Genomic DNA, 21,183 nt, shown 5'->3' on the forward strand with positions numbered 1-21,183 from the left:
GTGTGTGTGTGTGTGTGTGTGTGTGTGTGAGACAGCTGCACATTTGTAATACCAATCACTGCATACCCACCTGTTGTTGTTCAGTGCACCTACCTACGTGACCGCACGCAGTGTCACTGCACCTGTTCACGGTACCTGTGTGTGTGACAGCTGCAAATTTTTATTACCAGTCATTGCATAATTGTTCACAGTACCTGTGAGACCGGACGCTGTGTAATATACCACTCCTTACATACCTGTTAACTGCACCTGTGTGTGTGTGTGTGAAAGCTGCACATTTGTGATACCCATCACTGCATTCCTACCGGTTGTTCAGTGCACCCACCTACCTACGTGACCGCACGCAGTGTCACTGCACTTGTTCATGGTACCTGTGTGTGTGTGTGTGTGTGTGTGTGTGTGACAGCTGCACATTTGTAATACCAATCACTGCATACCCACCTGTTGTTGTTCAGTGCACCTACCTACCTACGTGACTGGACGCAGTGTCACTGCACCTGTTCATGGTACCTGTGTGTGTGACAGCTGCAAATGTTTAATACCAGTCATTGCATAATTGTTCACAGTACCTGTGTGACCACACGCTGTGTAATATACCACTCCGAGCATACCTGTTAACTGCACCTGTGTGACAGCTGCACATTGTATTGTAATACCAGTCACTGCATACCTTTCACTGCACCTGTGTGACTGCACATTGTATTAGTCAAGTCAGTGCATACCTTTCACTTCACCCCCCCCCCCCCCCCCCCCCGATATGGACAAAACAACAGGCAGAGGCAGACCCAGAGGAAGGCCATCCAGCAGGTCTGTTCAAGATCGTGCTGATGTGATTTTGTGCGGCCCTGGACCAATGTACAGTACTCAGAAGAAGGCACGTCCCATCAACTCCCAAGATTGTCAGGACATGGTTGACTATTTAACACAGAACACCTGATCTTCCGCAGCCACCAGCGCTACTACAAGCACCACATCCTCTGCATTTGACACTTCGCAGGAGTTATTTGGTGGGGAATTAACTGATTCACAGCCACTACTGTTACAACAAGATGAAGGCACGAAGCAAGTTACACCACCTCATATGTCTGAGTTAGGCGACACTATGGACGTAACGTGTGAGGAGGATGATGATGAAGTACCTGCTGTTGGTGCAGTTTATTAGGTGTCTGAGGCAAGCGAAGCTGGGGAGGATGATTATGATGATGACAATGATACGGATGCCACGTGGGATCCTAAGAGACAAGATGACCAAGGGGACAGTTCAGAGGGGGAGTCAGAGAGGAATAGGTGGAGACGAGTTCCTTTATTTTAAAACTGTAATGGCCGAAAACTAAGAAATAATGATTTTTTTTTTCTATTTTTTTCTTATATTTCCCATTAAAATGCATTTAGAATAAAATAATTCATAGCAAAATATACTATCCACAACAAGCCTAATTAGTGGCGATTAACAAGGTATAAATAATTTTGTTGCGATAAGTAGTAATAAAGTTAGTGGCAAATAATAGGGAGGAGCACTGACAGGTGAAAATTGCTCTTATCCATTAGGGTAAAAACCCCTTTGAGGTGAAGTGGTTAAAGTTGCATTAAAACTCATAAATAATGACTTGCAAAATTCCCTGACTGCCTGCTGAAGTTAGTTAAAACAAGTTGGCAATTTTATCTAGGCTTTCAGAGTCACTTACATTCTCCAATGTTTCCAGTGCTCTGCAGCCTTTAGAAACTAGGCGTTTAGCTTACAGCTGTCTGAAAAAGATCCTATGGCACTCTGCTTCCAACTGAGCCAGCAGCAGCTGTGCACTTGATGTGCTATTGTCAGTTCTTCAGTTAAAACCAAGTCAAAGCCTCAGCAGCGAAAAATTATGTGTGCATCCTAATGCAAGTAAATGGGAGCGTGGCTAAGCCAGGCAGAATGGCTTCCATTGCTAATGAGAAATATGTATTACCGGTAGGTAATGCCTGCTTTGATACACACAGCTTAGGCACAGGTTGGGGGAGGGTGCCCACTGCTCAGGAACCTTGCTGCCAAAGTATAGTTAGTCTTTAATGAGGCACTGTATTGACAATAGAAGATAGTAAATTATTCAGTATACCTACTTTTACAGTAATTATCCTGTTTTCAGCACTAGAAACACTTACTATATCTAAAAATTGCTGTATGTTAGTGTGCAGCCCCGCCCTCCCACTAGTTTTGGAACTCTGAGTAAACAAACATTCTGCAGAGCTGCACCTGACAGGACTAAAGATATTGCCACCAGTGATACATTTCAGAACGTAAATAAGAGAAAGATGTTAACCGTTTCACAACTGAGGGGTTTTACCCCTTGAGCACCAGAGCAATTTTCACCTTTCAGCGCTCCTTCCATTCATTCGTCTATAACTTTATCATTACTTATCACAATTAAATGAACTATATCTTGTTTTTTTGCCACCAATTAGGCTTTCTTTAGGTGGGACATTATGCCAATAATTATTTTATTCTAAATGTGTTTTAATGGGAAAATAGGAAAAAATGTGGGAAAAAATTTATTATTTTTCAGTTTTTGGCCTTTATAGTTTTTAAATAATGCATGCTACTGTAATTAAAACCCATGAAATGTATTTGCCCATGTGTCCCGGTTATAAAACCGTTTAAATTATGTCCCTATCACAATGTTTGGCGCCAATATTTTAATTGGAAATAAAGGTGCATTTTTTTCAGTTTTGCGTCCATCCCTAATTACAAGCCCATAGTTTATAAAATTAACAGTGTTATACCCTCTTGACATAAATATTTACAAAGTTCAGTCCCCAAGGTAACTATTTATGTATTTTTTTTTAATTGTAATTTTTTTTTTTATTACAAAAAATAAATAAATTGGGGAGTGTGGGAGGTAAGGAGTTAATTTTGTGTGTAAAACTAATTTATTTGTAAGTGAAAAATGCTTTAGGGTGTAGTTTTACTATTTGGCCACAAGATGGCCACAGTAACATTTTGTTGATGCGACCTTCAAGCGTCCGGAAGGACGCTTGCAGGAAGTACAAAGAGGCTGGGAACTTTTTTTTTTTCACAATGATCGCGCTGCTTATCGGAGAAGCAGCGGATCATTGCGGGGCTTAGATCAACGAACGGGAATGGATTTTCCCGTTCATTGATCTCCGGGCGAGTGGCCGGCGGCGTGTTTACGAGTGGGAGTGCGCGCTAGAGCGAGCGGGAGCGCGGGCAGCGGCGGGAGCACGGAAAGTACGCATTTCTCCGTCCCTGGTGGTGAAAGGATGGAAAAAGGGACGGAGAAATGCGTACCCGTGGAGGTAAAGTGGTTAAAATAGGCAAACACTGACAAAATAATTTATAAATGAATCTTGTAAAAAAAAATAAGCAATTTATTCATTATGTTATTTTCACTACAGTTCCCATTTAAAGTGTCAGTACACCAGTGCAGCTCTACTGCAGCTGTACACATAACATGGGATGTCTCAGGGTCTTGTAGGTAAGTACTGAAAACTTTAAAGTAAATCTGAATCGTAAATAAAACAAAAAAAAAAAACACAACAGATGCCTAAGGAGAGTGAAGGCTCTGGGTCCTATAGAGCAGATTTCCCCAACCCAATCCTCAAGTCCCACCAACAGTAGATGTTTTGCAGGAAACCACAAACCTTCTCAGGTGAGGTAATTAGTGTCTCAGCAGAGCTGATTAACTACCTCTGAGAATTTCTACAAAACATGCAGTGTTGGTGGGCCTTGAGGACATGGTTGGGGAACACTGCAGAGCTTTTCCATTCCTCTCCTCATCCTCTTGTTCCCCCGCAGGCTCCTTCATTAAAATTTCAGGTGCTCCCAAAACGGACTACTCTGTACTACGCACGTGCAAGTGCGCGAGACGGCGTGCTCCCAAAGACTTCCGAAGCCCACCCACAGCGGAAGAGAACAGTCTCCGACCAACCGGGGAGCCGGTACAGAAACGGCAGGACTTCAGACAATCAGACTTGAATTTAGGCTTCAGACAATCAGACTTCCTTTAAAGGGGCATTATGGCGAAACATTTTAAAATTTAAAATGTGCAAACATATACAAATAAGAAGTAAGTTTTTTCAGAGTAAAATGAGCCATAAATTACTTTTCTCCTATGTTGCTGTCACTTACAGTAGGTAGTAGAAATCTAACAGAAGTGACAGGTTTTGGACTAGTCCATCTCTTCATAGGGGATTTTCAGGGATTTATTTATTTTTAAAAGCACTTAGTGAATGGCAGTTGCTCTGTCCAACTGCCAAAAAACTGTGTAGTGAGCAGGGAAGCTGGCCAGCAGCATCATTGTTTAAATCCTTTTTAGGGAATATCTTTATAAGGAATAAAAGCCTTGCTGAGAATCCCCTATGAAGAGATGGACTAGTCCAAAACCTGTCACTTCTGTCAGATTTCTACTACCTGCTTTAAGTGACAGCAACATAGGAGAAAAACAATTTATGGCTCATTTTACTCTGGAAAAAACGTATTTCTTATTTGTCTGTGTTTGCACATATTTAAAATTTTACAATTTTTCGCCATAGTGCCCCTTTAAGTCACAAAAAAGCAGTGTAGTTTATAACAGAGGCACTGTTTTCAATTCCTACCTTTGAAAATCACACTGTTTTAAATATTAGTCCAAAAAGGTCATGCTTCAGGAACATTTCTGGTTCAGTATTTGTCTTCTAGCCCAATTTGGAGTTGGCCAAAATATGAGCAGCTACGTATACTTTGTACATTTTTTTAAAAAAATTAGAATACATTATAGTAATGGACTACCAAAAAAAAAAAAAAAAAAAGAATATAAGCACATTTTAGCACTACCATCGCCATGAGCTAAAATTAGGTGTGCTTAAAATAAATTGAATGAGAGCCCAGAAATAACACAGGATACTCACATTATTTATTTTATGCCTTTTTTTAGCTATAAGGGGGTTGATTACCTATAACAAATAGCGTGCCTTATCAGAGTTAACATGCCTTATCAGACTTAACATGCCTCGTCTGAGTTAACATGCCTTATCAGAGTAGCATAGCGAGCGCTACAAACTTATGCCTGCTAACTGGCAATGATGAGAGCTCCATTTGTCCTGCCCTGAGCCCCTGCGGGTCCAGTCACTTTAAAGGACATTTTTCCCACACTTTGATTGGCCCAATAGACTGCCTGTCAAGTTTCCTGTCAAGTGACAGACAGCCTATTGGGTCTTAAAGAGGTACTCCAGTAAAAATAATGTAATAAAAAAAGTGCTTCATTTTTACAATAATTAAGTATAAATAATTTAGTCAGTGTTTGCCCATTGTAAAATATTTTAAATCCCTGATTTACATTCTGACATTTATTACATGGTGACATTTTTACTGTTGGCAGGTGATGTAGCTGCTGCTTGCTTTTTTTGGCAGTTGGAAACAGCAGTAAACAGGTATTTCCCACAATGCAACAAGATTCACAGACAGGAAACTGCCAGGAGTACCACGGTCCTCAGAGTTTCTTGTGGGAGGGGTTTCACCACAATATCAGTCATACAGCGCCCCCTGATGGTCTGTTTGTGAAAAGGAATATATTTCTCATGTAAAATGGGGTATCAGCTACTGATTGGGATAAAGTTCAATTCTTGGTCAGAGTTTCTCTTTAAACTCTGACAACATTCAGAAATGCTGTGTTTGAAAAAACGACTCAGCAGCAAGTTTGCCAATCTCAACAGATGTAAGGATGGTCGAACATCATAATTTCTCGAACGTGTTTATGAATTTCACTGCAAAAATTTGCGAAGCGATCGTTCGCAGCGAGCTCTATTGACTTTAATGGCAGACAAACTTCTAAAACCTTCAAGGCATTTCTGCCGCCACAATTTCTTTAAAAAAGGTGTATAAAGTGTCCAAAAACTTGAAAAGGTGCATGGCGGAGGGGGATCAATGGCAAAACAGTCACCAATAAAATACATATTTTACGTAAACACCTATTAATTTTTTTTTTTTAAGAAATGTCAATGGCCGACGAATATAGAGGTTAATAGAAAAGTCCCCATACATGCTAGAATAACTTTGCAGTGTATGTTTTTTATTCAAAAAGACCATGTAGTTTTTGAGAAAATTGATTTTAGTTATGATAGTGAAATAAAAAAAATTTGAATGCCGTTAAATGGCCGACGAATATAGAGGTTAATAGAAAAGTCCCCATACATGCTAGAATAACTTTGCAGTGTATGTTTTTTATTCAAAAAGACCATGTAGTTTTTGAGAAAATTGATTTTAGTTATGATAGTGAAATAAAAAAAATTTGAATGCCGTTAAATGACAGATAACATATCAACCTCTTTAACCGCTTGTCAGCCATGCAGGCTGGAATAGCCAGAATGTGGAGCCCAGACCGCATGGGGCAACACTCTCAGCTGTACTAGCACGCATGGTACATGATATGGGGGGGGGGGCTTTGGAAGAGAGGTGCGGCCAAGCCTCCACCTCTCCTCCAGAGTCATTGTCCAATGCATGGACAAAGGGCTCTTCTCCACCTCTCCGGTGCCCAGGAGGAGGTGGGGGGCATCGACGCCCTGGTAGCCTAGCATGTATGGGGGCCTTGCTATTAACCACTAAAGTCTGCGGTCATGGACTAATGTTAAATGTAAGCACAATTTTTTTACACAAAACTTTGCGGTAAACGCCAATGGACATTATTAGCCGGGAACTTTTGCCCAGCGAACATGTTCGGCCATCCGTAATCAGAAGCAGTAGATAATGTAAATGTTGGCATAGAAGCAAAATCCATAATTGAGGGATATTTCAGTATTAATCAGAGCCTCATTTTACTGTATGTTATTTTATGCACACTTAGTTATAAATACACTACTATATTAAAGAAGTGAACACACTTTTTTTAGTAGTGTGAACTTTTTAAATATGTCAGTATTCTCCTGTAACTGAGACATAAAATGACAAACTTGTTTTTGAACCTTCTCCCTAAATGTAAGCTATGTTCTACTGGATCAGCTCTTTGTGCAGCATGTCATTTATTCTTCATTTTTAGTAATAGATGATCAGCAAAATGCACTATCTATGTCTGAAACATGTATTTAAGTGTTTAGAAAGCCATATACACAAAACCTCAGGTTCCAGTGTAACAACATCCCTATGGAACTTGCCAATCAAAATATCCTGACAAGTGCGTTGTAAATCATATTGCAAATTTGCAATCTATATTATCTGAAAACGAAGATGGCAGCCTCCATATTCCCCACACTTCAGGCTACCTCTAATGGCTGCTAGAGGCCAGGACACTGTCAGTTCAGCAGTGTGGATCCAGCAACGCTTTTGTATCAGGTGAGTATAGCTATCCGAACTACACCAAAGCTTCCAGTTGTCCCTTTTTCAGGACAGTCACTCTTTGCTTTCTTCCTCAAATGTCCCTTTTTAAGGCCCAATATTCACATCTGTGTAAATATATGGATCCCTCTGCTAAAAATGCTTTTTTGACTTTAAACCTTATACCCGCCCTTTAAACTGATGAGATGCTAATACGATGGGAAAGCAGTGATAATAGAAAGGTCTCGTGTGATTTGAGTGATAACAATACGTTTTTTGCAAGTAATGTTTTTTTGTGATATTTGACTCAGGGGGTGGCTTGAGGTATTACAGGTCATATCTTAAAAGGGTCCATCTTCCTATCTCAAATCGTTTGGAGTTATGCCTGCACTCCGGGACAGATTACCATGTGGTCAAGTGCTCCATTAAGTCCAGATCTTGTTTTTTTTTTTTTTTTTAATCAGAAAATTTTAAAACGGTTTCTGAAAAAAAACATTTACCGTACATTATATACACATGTATACCAGGGGAAAAAGCAAATTATTTATTTTTAAAATAATATAAGTATTTAAACAGTAATCATATCTATTAAGAAACGTTATATGTACATGAAGTGGAAGTTCCAGATATGCAGTTTTTTTCCTCTACGACGAATCATCCTTCTGTCATTGTACATCCCATATTTCACACAGGAGCGGTGTAAATTTGTGGTCGCTGACCTTCCATGACATTACCATGTCGTTATGGTGATGGCTAAATGTCCGCAGTTCAGTGAGGCGTCCTAGCAGCCGGGCAAATTGTTGGGGGTTGTTGGGGTGATGTTGCTTGCAGAGTTTTTCAAGAATATGTAGTAATACCTCCTGGAGTTTTTCCACAGATTCTCTGTCTTTAAGGTACTGTCTATCTGTAAGGAATGATGATGTAAGAAAATTAGTTCAGTAGATAAAAAGATATACAGTATGTGTATTGTGTATGACTATGGAGCACAGGTGTCAAACTCAAGAAACGTTGGCCTGCATTTTCAGTGATGTGGCCCTCAAGAGTGTCAGATGAGCATGACTGTAAGCAGTAAAAGAAAGGAGGCAGTGGAGAGCACCAACTCTCTCCACCCCCTCCCCTTCCCTGGGAATTGTACTGGCGCTGTATTGCATTTCCATGGAGATGGCAGGCCATAGTTGACCTGTGTACATACAAGTATTTTTTTGCCTTATCTTCTAATTTCCTGTGATTGGTTGTGTAAAGGTAGGGGAAGGGTCTACAGACTGTACACTTGACAAGTGTTTAAAAGCACAGCGTCTTTGCCTTTTGACCATGTCTGCGAGCAAGCGTTCTTTTTACGCAAAACAGCTATAAGCTTTTTGGGGCTGCCACCCCTATCACCCACCGGCCTATACATCCTACAATTGAAATGTAGCTTTGCTCCTTTATTTTACTGCAGATGGGAGCACTTTGTCTTTCCATTCAAAGGAGCACACCAATGGCAGTGCTTATGGTTGAAATATTTTCATTTTGAGACTTTTCAATAAATATTAAATCTTAATAAACAATTTGGCCCACAACTTTGTCTGTGCTTTACATTTTGGCCCTTTGGGTGATTGAGTTTGACACCTTCACTATAAGGTAAGGCTCTACAGAGAAAGGCACACACAATAGTGCGTATTACTTGATATGTATGTGCATAAAAAACAATATTTTCACTTGAAAGATTTAGATGGTATTTTTAAAAGCTGTCTATGAGAAAGGCATGGTCCCTTCATGTTACAGCAGGGCCCAGGCATATAAGAACAGCTGGCGCATGGATTGGCATCTCGTTAAATTCTCTGTGGTTGGTTGCTGTTTGTTGTCCATTAATGTCTATTGAAATTCAGTGGAGGGCCAGGAATAGGTGCTGATACCAGTAGACAACGTGTGGTACGCGTACCCCAAGGGGTACTTCTGATGGTTTCAGGGGGTACTCGGGCTTGATATACTTAACCAAGAATAACAAATGTATAGTTTTAGAAAATGATAAATCTTATTTAAAACAATACCAAATTAGTGTTTTAGCTAATTAAAAACAATAGCAAATGCTTGGAAATGGTTTAGAACCAATTATCATGTACTACGTTTAAATATATATTTGTCAAGGGGTACTTGTAATAATGTTTACTATTCTAGGGGGTACTTGGTGGGTACAGGTTTTTAAAATGGGTACATACCAATAAAATGTTGAGAAACACTGGACTAGGATATGTGAAGTGGAGACAACACTTGATTATTATCTTTAATGTAGCTCTCATATGTTTGATTGGTAACAGCACCTGTCCCTCTTGTGGCCCTCAACTGGATGCCAGTGGACATCAGCAAACAACGGATACCAACGGATAACGTAATGCTGATTAACGCTTCAGGTGGTTTCTAATCCAGAAGCTTTTTATAGGTATAGAAGACAGATGATAACCAAAATGCAAACAGACAACCTCATTTAACCCTTTGCATAGCGGGACATCGCGAATTCTGCGTTGCACTCGTACGTCCCGCTAGGCAGGACATAAGCGCAGCGGCGGTTTGCGGCGCACCAGGACACCCCGCAATGCCTGATCTCTCTCCCTACCTTAGTGGGCATGTAAAACTACATGCCCACGCTCTCCGTACTCCCCTAGCCGAAAACCGGAAGTGCGCGATCGGCGCACCAGGAAGTGACAGATGCCATGAAATTTCATTGCATCTGTCTTTTAAAATGTTTGCAATTTATTTATTTTTCTTAATTTTTATTAATTCATGAATCCTTTCTGCAGATTCCTTTCTTTAGAAATGCAATGGCATCGTATGGAATGGACTGGGGGAGAGTGTAAATAGTAGCCAGTAATTTATTGATAATATGCCCAATCGAAATACTAAAGATTGCGTTGTGTGTAGAGACAGTAATACACCGGGTGGCAGACATAAAACCACCTATTATTGCGAAACTTGCTCACGCAGGCCAGGATTACACCCAGGAAACGGTTTTTCAATTTACCATACCTTGGCTTTCTCCTCTGCTACCAGTACCAGCCAATAGAAGATGCCAAACTGTCCAAATACGGTATCAAATTAAACGTTATAATGTGTTCTTTAAAATAAGATATACCATGTTACTGTGTTACATTCCATGTTAAAATGGGAGAGAGAGTAAGAGGGAGAGCGCATTTCTGTAAAAAAAAACTCCGAGCAGAAACGACTCCCTTTAGGAAAGAACTCAGAGTGGAAAGGGTTAATACTGCCATTTGAGGCAATACTTTTGATAGATACTTTACCAGGATAAGAGAATACAGTGACATGAGTTGGGCTGGTGTCCCCCGTTGTGGTAACTCATGTCCCTTTCCATGGAACTAATCTGGAACTATCTGCATGAATTTGTATTGTCTCTATGTGTTTATGAGGGTATACCTTGGGCACACTGGTTTTCTAGCACATCCTGAAACCATGCTGATAAGGTAATTCACTGCCACCAACCTTGGCTATGGACATTAGACTGTGACTATGGTAGAGATTTAACTTTGAACTGAGGGACAGCTCATGGCACGGCTGTGTACTCTAAAAAGTGCAGAAGATGTCTTCTCTCTATATGTTGGAGAGTTGGGATAATGGCTTTTCTGCCAGTCCTAGTTCTCCAAAATTGGTGTTGTAAACACGCTGCCTAGCAAATAGGTGTAAGAACCAGCAGAAGTGGAGGAAGATATGTGGTCCAAGCTCACTTAGGACAAGCACCTAGGAGGGCTGGGGCTGAACCTTCCATACGTTATGCAAAATAGCAGCAGAGGTAGTATCACATGCAGGGCAGTACTGAACAAATCAGAAATAGCCCTGTTGTTGATTATTAATTTACTGACAGACATTATGTTGTAACCCCCCTGATGGTGATATTCGGTGCAGCCTGTACCCATTCTAATACTGCCACTAAAAGTATATTTTCTGATAACTTACCTGGTGTAAGAATCACAACTGCAGTTAGAAGAGCATACTCATGTTCAGTCATGTTCATTTCCCCAAGACTTTTGTAGAAATTGAACATTGGGTTAACATAGTCTTGTGGTATACCTGGAATAAGGCATAAAGCATTATTAATTTATTAATCCAAAAACTCTATCTCTCAGTTTTCTATAGTCGTCATAGAGAGGATTTGTTTAAATCAAAGCAAACCTGAACCAAACATTTCTCCACCTGATCCCATCTCTGCCATGGAGTACATACAAACAGTCATGTGAAGGGCATGTCACTGATGGCATGTGCCCTGTACCGCAGATAGTTGGGGGCACAGAACACATGCCATGCTTGCTATACTCTAGGACCATACATGGAAGCTCCCAATTTTCAGCTTTATTGCAGGCTCTCTAGAGGAGTTCAGTCGATTCCACCTGGCTGCAGGGGAAGCTTCATATGTAGCATGTGGTGCTGCACATTGCCCTTACATGCAGAAAATGCCAGAACCAGCCTGACTAGACAGGAAAGAGGAAGTCACTGGTTACTGGTATGATGTACCCGTTCACTTCTCTCCTTCATCAGTGACATGGGCCTCAGAGAAAACACCGCTCTTCCTGATCTATGATTTGCTGGAAGTGCAGTTTGGGTGAAACAGAGTTTCATAGCTCCCAACTGTCCCTCTTTCGGAGGGACAGTACCTCTTTGGTAGCCCTGTCCCTCTTTCCTCCCCATTTGTCCCTCTTTCAGGACTTTGTCCCTCTTTCTATGTAAATATATATATTCTCTACTAAAAAAATGTGTTTGACTCTAAATTGATATATTACTCATTTTAAAATGTTAATATGAAGGAAAATTAACCAGGATAGAAAGGACCAGTGTGGTTTGAATTATAAAACAACATAATTTTTCTTATGAAATCTTTATGGTAAGCGTGACTAGGGGCGTGACGGGGGCATGATGTGGGGTGTGGCAGGGGCGTGGCTTAAGTGTCCCTCTTTCTCATCTCAAAAAGTTGGGAGGTATGGAGTTTAGGTGTGCTGGATAGAGATGGAGATTAGGGAGAGGGAGTGTGTGTGTTTGTTTTTGTGTCTGAGTGTGTTTCAGGGGACTGTCGTGTGTTGTTGTCTTTTTGGGGTCTGTTATGGGGTGTTTTCAGTTGTGGTGGGATGTCTGTTGCTGGGGTCTGTCGTGGGTTTATGTCTGTTACAGGGGGCTCTCATGGGAAGCTGGCTATTACTTGGGTTTGAAATTTTTATTTGGTTTAGCCCCCCCTGGCGTTATGATTCTTTCCAGATTTTATGGTCTAAAAGTGGTGCAATTTTTGTGCAGGCTTTTAGACCCTAAAACTTGGAAAAAAGATCTGCATCAGCCTCAGCAGAGACTCACCCCCCTGAGATCCAGTGCAGCAGGTCTCCCTCCGTTCTCCGGGTGGCGCTGTGACCCTGTAATGAGATTGTCGTCATGACGACAAACAGCGATCTCATCCGAGGGATGCAGAGGCTCAGAGGACAGGAAGGAGAATGGCTACCGGCGTCTGGATCCCCTGGGAGGTGAGTGAAAATGCCCACTGCTTGCTATGCTCTGCACAGTCCTGCTGGCGGCTACCACGCTCGGGGTTACGGCTTCTGGCTTGTTTTTTCTACCCCGAGCCTGACTCATGATAACCGCCAAGGAGATTAAGTCCAGCTTTACGAAAGATTCAGGGCTCGTTTCCACCATAGCGAATCCGCATGCGGCGACGAGATGCGGATTCGCTTGTTACACTGAAGTGGCCGGGGCTGTTTCCACATGTGCGTCATGCGGGAGCGATTTGGCGGCGGGCCAAATCTGCACGCCGGGACCCACAGAATTCGCCTGCGTCGGGAATCCGTGCGAATCGCCGCTAATGTATTTAATAGTAAAAACGCATGCGTTTGTTACATGCGTTTTTACCCGCGATTTCGCACCTTTTTCAATGTGATTTTGCCCTGGCAGTGTCATGGTTAATTTCGCATGGCACCCTGCCATGCGAAATCGCACGCGAAATCGCGGGTAAAAACGCATGCGGAAGCGCATCCGCATGCGTTTTTACAAGCGTCGGAATGCCGGCGAAATCGCGTCGCAACAGTGGAAACGGGCCCTGAAACGTCAGTCCGTGGGTGCAATATCCTACATTCACAGAAAAAAAAGTGGTGAAATTTCTCATTGTATTATGAGTATGCCTTCAGCACTCCCACAATGTAATTATGAGTCCAAAACTTGTTGCCCTCATACTACATAGAGGTAGTAAAGTTGGTCAGTGATTGGCCAATCATAAGTGAAAGTGTGTACCAGGCATTAGTATTTGTTCATTTTATCCTGGAGAATCATTTACAGGAGTAATGATAGTATCCAGTCAAGATGAGATAAACTACTAATGTCATTAATTATTTAATTTGATGAACTTAGTGCTAATTACAGCAGGTGTTACTGCTACTTAAATGTGCAAGAATTAACACTAAACCATCTCTCATTGCCTTGCAGTTGAATGAAATATTTTGAAAAACTAAACTCCTTCTTGTCTGCTGGAAACATTGTCAGGTCCGGGGCACTGGATCCGGCCTCCTTTACTTAGTCACACTGAGTTATATCACGGAAAACATGAGTCCATATGTAAGTCATAGAATGACTGATTCAATAACAGTATGTACACACAAGCCTTTTGTATTATAATAAATAAACATTTAGTATCATTTTTTTTCACACATTTAGTATCATTTTTTTTTCACACTGCACATAAAAACGCTCCGTTTATCAAAATTGAACGGATCCAAATGGATGCAAACAGATCTTGTGCAAAGCAAGCAAAGCAGATAATGATGGATTGCAACAAAGGCAACGCTAGCCTATGACAAAGGACAGTGTCCTTTCTCACTAGGCTGCTTGCCACATACATTTCACTAGATACTCACCTGCCACTGCCCATTCAGGTCCTCCGCAGCAATGTCCATTCAAGTCCACTGCCATGGAAGAAATGCCGGTATTTCCCAGAGCCCCAGCTAAAGCATCAGGCTCCCTTTGGGTTGCAGTAGACCAATGGGAATTGTCCCTCCCTGGTGATCAAGGAGGACTCCCATTGATCTTCTGCAAACCAATAGGAGCCTGATGCTTCTGATGGGGCCGAGGGCACAGAGGATCCAAATGGACTGGGGCAGGTAACAAGCGGGAACCAGATGAAAAACTGATACCAAACATAACAAACTTATCCATTTAAAAGTGTGAATCCATACAGTGTGAATTCAGCCTTAGGGCTCATTCACAATAGGGCAATTAGCAGGTGATTCCCACTAATCACTGAAGCGCTAGCACTTTTTAAAGCGCTAGTGCAATCCTAACCTATGGCAGTGGTCTCACTGCTGAAATTACCGTCGCAAAACGCGCTACCAGCAGCATTTTTGCCGCAAATCTGGAGCGATCATGGTACAGTGCGTAATAAAGCGATGATCGCGATTGCTCTGAATCACAGAAGTGTACAGTGATTTTACTACTTCTTTAGGTAAGATCAGAGCGTGGCGAGTGCACACGATAAAGTCCACTGTAATAACTTCAACGCTGGTGGTGCATCAACCAGATGTAATTGCATAGATCATTCATTGTTTTTCAAAAAAAGAGAGGTAAAGATTCCAGGAGCAGCTCACCATCACTTTAAAAAATACCATTTAATTCCCTATCAAAAACTGCCCTTATGCACAAAATTAATGAATACTACTGGATGGAGAAGATAACAGCCTCGTTATATGATGAGGAGGATCGGTTTGACAAGATATGGTCGCCCTGGGTGGATAGATTCTTGTAAGAGTAGTGTAAGAACGCCTTATATAAGTAAATTATGGCACTAACTACTTTCTCTCCCCCTGAGGGCCTATGTGAGCATTATTGACCACCGGAACTGGAAATTGTTGGACGTTTTTGGCTCATTTATATATATATGCACCATAGCAATCACAGTTATGACAATGACATATAACTACTTGTAGAATGGACTTCACCTATGTAGTTGATAAATGACTGATACCAAAATCAGGAAATGAAAACTTTTGCTTACTGTAACACGTTGTATGTATGAGTTTTTCAATAAAAGTTTATTGTTGAAAAAAAAAAAAATACCATTTAATCCAACATCATTAAAAAATTGAAAAAACTGTACACATAGTATAAAAATATACTTATCAGACACAAGGGTGGATATAGAGGTGCAGAGGATGAGTCGACGGCCGTTTCGCCCCCACTTAGGGCTTTCTCGAGACCGAACACCCCCTTCTCGTGGAGAGTCAGGCTATATACTATCATGCCAGCCCCACACCCCCCAGGTGCGCTTCTCCTGCGCCCGCCCCATATGCCCTGTCCTCCAATCACCTGTCCCCCACTCACCCGTACATTGCGGACTCACCTGTCCTAAATTACTATCACTGGCCTGGCCAATCCTGAGTGGATACGCGGCGCCGCCAGCCCACATACCCTATGACGTGGCCGCATCCGTGTCAGGCCGGAAATCCGGCTGCCTTCAGCGTTGGTGCGCATTGCGCTCCAGCGGCGTGCCCCAATGACTCCATATGTGAAGACGTGCATCACGTTACCTCTGGGAGTGGGGAGTTAGTGAGGGCTGCTGCCATCTAGTGTTGGAATTACACACAACATTTCGGAAAGACAGTGGCTGCTTGGTCAGGGGAAAATATGGGGAAATAAATGAAGCTAGCACCACGATACAGCCACACTCTCCACTAGAGACATACATATGCCAATAACATTGGAACAATTTACAATTATTCCACTGAATTACTGTTAAAACAATCATAGTCATAGAAAGAATCATTGTGTGAAACTATGCAGCTAAACAGTTCATCTAACACTCTATAACAATACATCTGTCCATATAAAAGTTAATTCTCAGGTAGTCTCAAAACGTGACCAATCTGGGAGTGGTACCCCACCAAGATTATGTCACTGCTTTTCATTGCACTACCCGTTAATCACTACATTGAGGAAAGAAAACAGGTGGGAGGCCCCAGTATAGTAGGATTGATAAAGTCCGCCAGTTGTAGACTCAAACTTGGTAGATAACCCGGGTCAGATCACACTGTACCCTCAGATCCACCCTTATCATTGTGCTACGTACAACAAATTTGCCACATACATTAGAGACACAATATATACATAATGATTCACAAACGTTTATCCACAATGGGTTGCCTCAAGGTGAGACCTACTAGAGTGGTGACACCACTCCGAGTCTCAATTATCATTATGCAACCTCCAACAATTTACAGAAACACTGCCATATCTAATTTATCATTGAAGCCCATCGGCCCCTCTGTTTGCAATCTCATGATCCATCTACTTTCAATTTGGAGGAGCAATCGTTCCAAGTCTACACCTCCTCTGACACTTGGTACTATCTTGTCAATCCCAAAGAACCTCAAGCAGTCCGCATCTGAGTTGTGCTGTTCCCTAACATGGTTGATTAGCCTTTTGACCCCCCTCCCATTCCTAATTGATTTATGATGCTCCGAAAATCTTTCCTTCATGGCCCTTGTAGTTTTTCCTACATAGATGAAATTGCATGGACACACTACTGCATAAACAGTCATTTCAGTGGAGCAGTTGAAAAAATATTTACTTCTGTACATTTTACCCATATGTGTGAAGCTGTCCCCACGCTTCACAAATTTACAGAAAAAACATTTTGTGCAGGGGTACATGCCCACCACTTTGGACCTATTTAGCCAGGTTCTCTCTTGCGGTGTGTGGAATTCACTCCTAACCAGATCATCCTTAATGTTTTTACATCTTTTAAAGGAAATGCAAGGTAACTCCCCACATTTATCCTGTAGTAGGGGGTCTGTTTGCAATATACTCCAATTCTTCTTCACCGAGTTCGCTATCAGATCACCCAGTGGTGAATGTGAAAAATGCATGAAAAAACAGTTCCTTCTCTTTTTTATACTCGGTTGCAAGAGAGTTGATCTTTGCACTTCATGTACACGATTCACTGCAGATCTCAATGTCTGTTCTTTATACCCTCTCTGTGCAAACCGGCCCCTCACCTCAGTAATTTGTCTAATTCCCTCTCGTTCCTCAGAGTTGTTACGTTTCATCCGCAACATCTGGCTATACGGTAGGCTATTCTTAAGTTTTTCCGGATGGAAACTTTCGTCATGTAGGACCATCTCAGAGGCTGTGTTTTTTCTAAATGTTCTTGTGGTAATCTTGTTATCCACTATCTCAATTCTTAAATCTAGAAAATCCAACTGGTGCCCCCCCCCACGTTGAAGTTAGGTGGAGGTTGACATCATTTCGGTTGAGTGTTGAGACCCAGTTCTCAAAATCTGTCTGTTCCCCCTCCCAGATGATCAGGATATCATCAATATATCTGGCCCAGAGGCGGACCCGAGCGGCGACTCCTCCCCTCCCGGAAAAAACCTGATCCAACTCCCAGCGCCCCATGAAGAGGTTTGCAAACGTGGGGGCCACAGGGGTCCCCATCGCAGTACCCACCTCCTGATGGTACCACTGGCCGTCGAAGAGGAAGGAGTTCCCGGTCAGGACCGCCTCCAGGCCAGCCATGATGAATCCAACCACCTCGGGGCTTTCTTGTAATACTGGCAGAAAAGATCTCACTGCTGCTAGACCATCTGTATGATGAATCCTACTATATAGGGAGGTTACATCCACACTTGCCAATTGGAACCTGTCTTCCCACTCCACTTCTTGTAATCTATTCAATACATGTGTTGTGTCAAGCAAAAAAGATGGTAAGGCCTCTACTATCGGTCTCAATTTGTAGTCCAGGAACTGTGATAGGTTCTCAAAGACCGATCCAATTGCCGTACATGTTTTTTACTACGCTAATCGCGGGTTAAATCTCACACACAAGACGTTTTGCGCTTTTTAAGTGTGAATAGGCCCTTTAGGGCCACCTTCCACATGATACAAATCTGTGCATTTTTCTCACACATTGAAATGCATGGTAATGATAGTCAATGTGCTCTTTTCCATAGCATGCATTTTTTTCTCAAGCAATTGATTGGAGGGAGAATGGAGGAATATTAAGAATAAAAATAAGTATTTAAATAATATTTGTGGATAAAGCTAATGGGGGCTCTCTTGCTGTAACAGTTATTATTTTTTTTTTTTAAGATCAGCTTCAGGTCAGATACAGTTCTGCCCATAATTATTCATACACCAAGCAAATTTTGACTTAAAGTTACTTTTATTCAACCAGCAAGTAATTTTTTGACGGGACATAGTGTCTCCCAAAAGATAATAAGGCGATGGACAAGAGGAATTATTGTGGAAAATAACATTTCTCAGCTTTTATTTACATTTGAGCAAAAAATCTCCAGTCCAAAATTATTCATACCCTTCTCAATAATCAATAGAAAAGCCTTTATTAGCTATTACAGCAATTAAATGCTTCCTATAATTGCAGTCCAGCTTTTTGCATGTCCATTCATCTTTAGCAATGAGCTCCTTTCAGTTAGGAGGGTCTTCCTGCCATCACACCCTCAACAGATTCTCAATTGGATTCAAGTCAGGGGTCTGGCTGGGCCACTCCAAAACGTTAATGTTGTTGTCTGCTAACCATTTCTTCACCACTTTTGCTGTGTGTTTTTGGTCATAGTCATGCTGAAATGTCCACTGGTGCCCAAGGCCAAGTTTCTCTGCAGTCTGCCTGATATTGTCGTTGAGAATCCTCATGTATTACTCTTTTTTCATGGTGCCATTTACTGTGATTAGGTTCCCTGGTCAATTGGCTGAAAAAACAACCCCAAAGCATTAGTTTCCTACCACCAGGTTTGACAGTGGGGATGGTGTTCTTTGGGTTGAAGGCTTCTCCTTTGTTACGCCAAACATCAATGTGACCAAACAATTCAATTTTTGTTTCACAGAAGATCAGAAGTCTTCTTCTTTGTCCAGATGAGCATTTGCAAAGGCCAAGCGAACTTTTGTGTGCCTTATCTGGAGAAATAGTGTCGACCTTGTTCTGCATCAGTGGAACCCAGCAATGTGCAGTGTACGTTGAATTGCCTGCCTTGAGACATTGCCACCAGCAGAATCACAACCAGATTCACCAGGATGGCCTTGGTGGTGATCCTTGGATTCTTTATCACCTCTCTCACTATCCTCCTGGCCAGCACAGGTGTGACTTTTGGCTTCTGACCACGGCCTCTGAGATTTTCCACAGTGCAGAACATCTTGTATTTTTAATAATACTTTGCACTGTAGCCACTGGAACTTGAAAACATTTAGAAATGGCCTTGTAGCTCTTTCCTGACTTGTGAGCAGCCACAATGTGCAGCCCCAGGTCCTCACTGAGCTCCTTTGTCTTAGCCATGACTGTCAACAAACCAACTGCAGAGAGCTGCTGTTTTTCACCATTTGAGTTGATTAAAACAGCTGTTTCCTATTAATCAGGGTAATTAGAATGCTTTAGAACAGCTTGAACTATTTGGAATGGTATAGAACTTTGGATTTCCCCACAGACTGTGACAGTTTGTGAAGGGTATGAATCATTTTGAACTGGACACTTTTTGCTCAAATGTAAACAAAAACTGTGAATTTTTTTTTTCCACAATAATGCCTCTTGTACATTCTATTATTATATTTTGGGAGACACCTATGTAATTTCCTATCAAACAATTACTTTCTGGTTGAATAGAAGTAATGACTTTAAGTCAAAATTTGCCAGGGGTATGAATAATTATGGGCAGCACTGTATGTTTCAGAGTTAGTGAAGTACAGCTTTCTCCCACAAGATGGCAGCATGTTCATGCTTTGATAGTGTTTTTCTTGTAAAGTTCAAAGAGAGCGCAAAGTGTTGTAAAAATAATATTTATTACCAGTAGAATTTTGTTACAGTAAACTCTGATATAATAAACATCTAGAAATAGTAAACTCTGGCCTCAGGTCCCAGCAACTGCACCTATATAAATATACATTGTATGACCTATTCTGATATAGTAAACTTCTGATAAAGTACACTACATTTCCTGTTCCCTTGGAATTAACTATAAAGGGATTCTACTGCACTATTAATATTATTATTTTTATAGCGCTGACATCTTCAGCAGCTCTGTACATAGTATATAGTCTTGTCACAAACTGTCATCACCTCACCAGATCATTCAACAGAAATGTTTCATAGAGTAGTATTTCTCTTTCATTTAGATCATGTAATACTGATAGTTTGCATCAGAATCAGAATCAGAATAGTTTTATTTCGCCAAGCATGACTGGGTCGTGCTCAGAATTGGGTTTGGCACAATACATAGCTCCAAGAGGTGCATAGGCAGAAAGCAGGGAAGAGCATTACAATACAGTAGGGACATGGCAGTAAAAAACATCGTACTCAAAAACATATTGCACTCAAGAAAAGAGGAAATGTATGTACACAAATATACATTCGGAAGTATACATTAAGCGGCCGTATGCATTTTTCCAGTGTGCTGCTGGAGTCTGGCCAGGGTGCAGGGACAAAGTACAATCAGTTAGGGGTGATGGCAGGTTGCTTCGAGAAGCGTATTTAATTCCAGTCCGCTACTGTGTCGGTGGTAAGGCACAGGTAGTGGGTGGGAGAATGCTAAGGGAGCATTGTACATGCTTAAAAGACTATTGTAGGGGGCTAGGGGGGAAAAATAGTTGAACTTACCTAGGATTTCTAACAGTCCTACGCAGATATCCTGTGCCCGCGCAGCCAGTCACCGATGCTTTGGTCCCCGCCTCTGGGTCACTTCCGGAATTTTCTACTTAAAGCTGGAAAAACCACTGCACCTGTGTGGCTGCGTCCTTGCTCCAGCTGATGTCACCGGGAGCGTACTGCGCAGACAGTACTGGGCCCGTGCAGTACACTCCCGGTGATGTCAGCGGGAGTGAGGGCGTGGCTGCATAGTGGCTTTTCGACTTTAAAGTTGCAAATTCCAGAAATGAACCGGAGGCGGGGACTG

At 41.8% G+C, this 21,183-nt stretch overlaps 1 protein-coding gene across 1 annotated transcript in view; it reads right to left on the reverse strand.

Moving 5' to 3' along the window:
• Window positions 1-7,800: 7,800 nt before the first annotated feature.
• Window positions 7,801-21,183, reverse strand: part of NR1H4 (nuclear receptor subfamily 1 group H member 4) — a 178,171-nt gene continuing 164,788 nt past the window's right edge. Inside the window, exons 9-10 of the mRNA XM_068276980.1 lie at window positions 11,225-11,338; window positions 7,801-8,183 (exon numbers count right to left, since the gene is read on the reverse strand). Coding sequence (XP_068133081.1) covers window positions 7,945-8,183; window positions 11,225-11,338 — 353 coding nt within the window. The 3' untranslated portion in view covers window positions 7,801-7,944. The remainder of the gene's footprint in view (window positions 8,184-11,224; window positions 11,339-21,183) is intronic.

Source organism: Hyperolius riggenbachi, chromosome 3 (genome assembly GCF_040937935.1).
Source record: "Hyperolius riggenbachi isolate aHypRig1 chromosome 3, aHypRig1.pri, whole genome shotgun sequence".
In the NCBI taxonomy this organism is placed as follows: Eukaryota; Metazoa; Chordata; class Amphibia; order Anura; family Hyperoliidae; genus Hyperolius; species Hyperolius riggenbachi.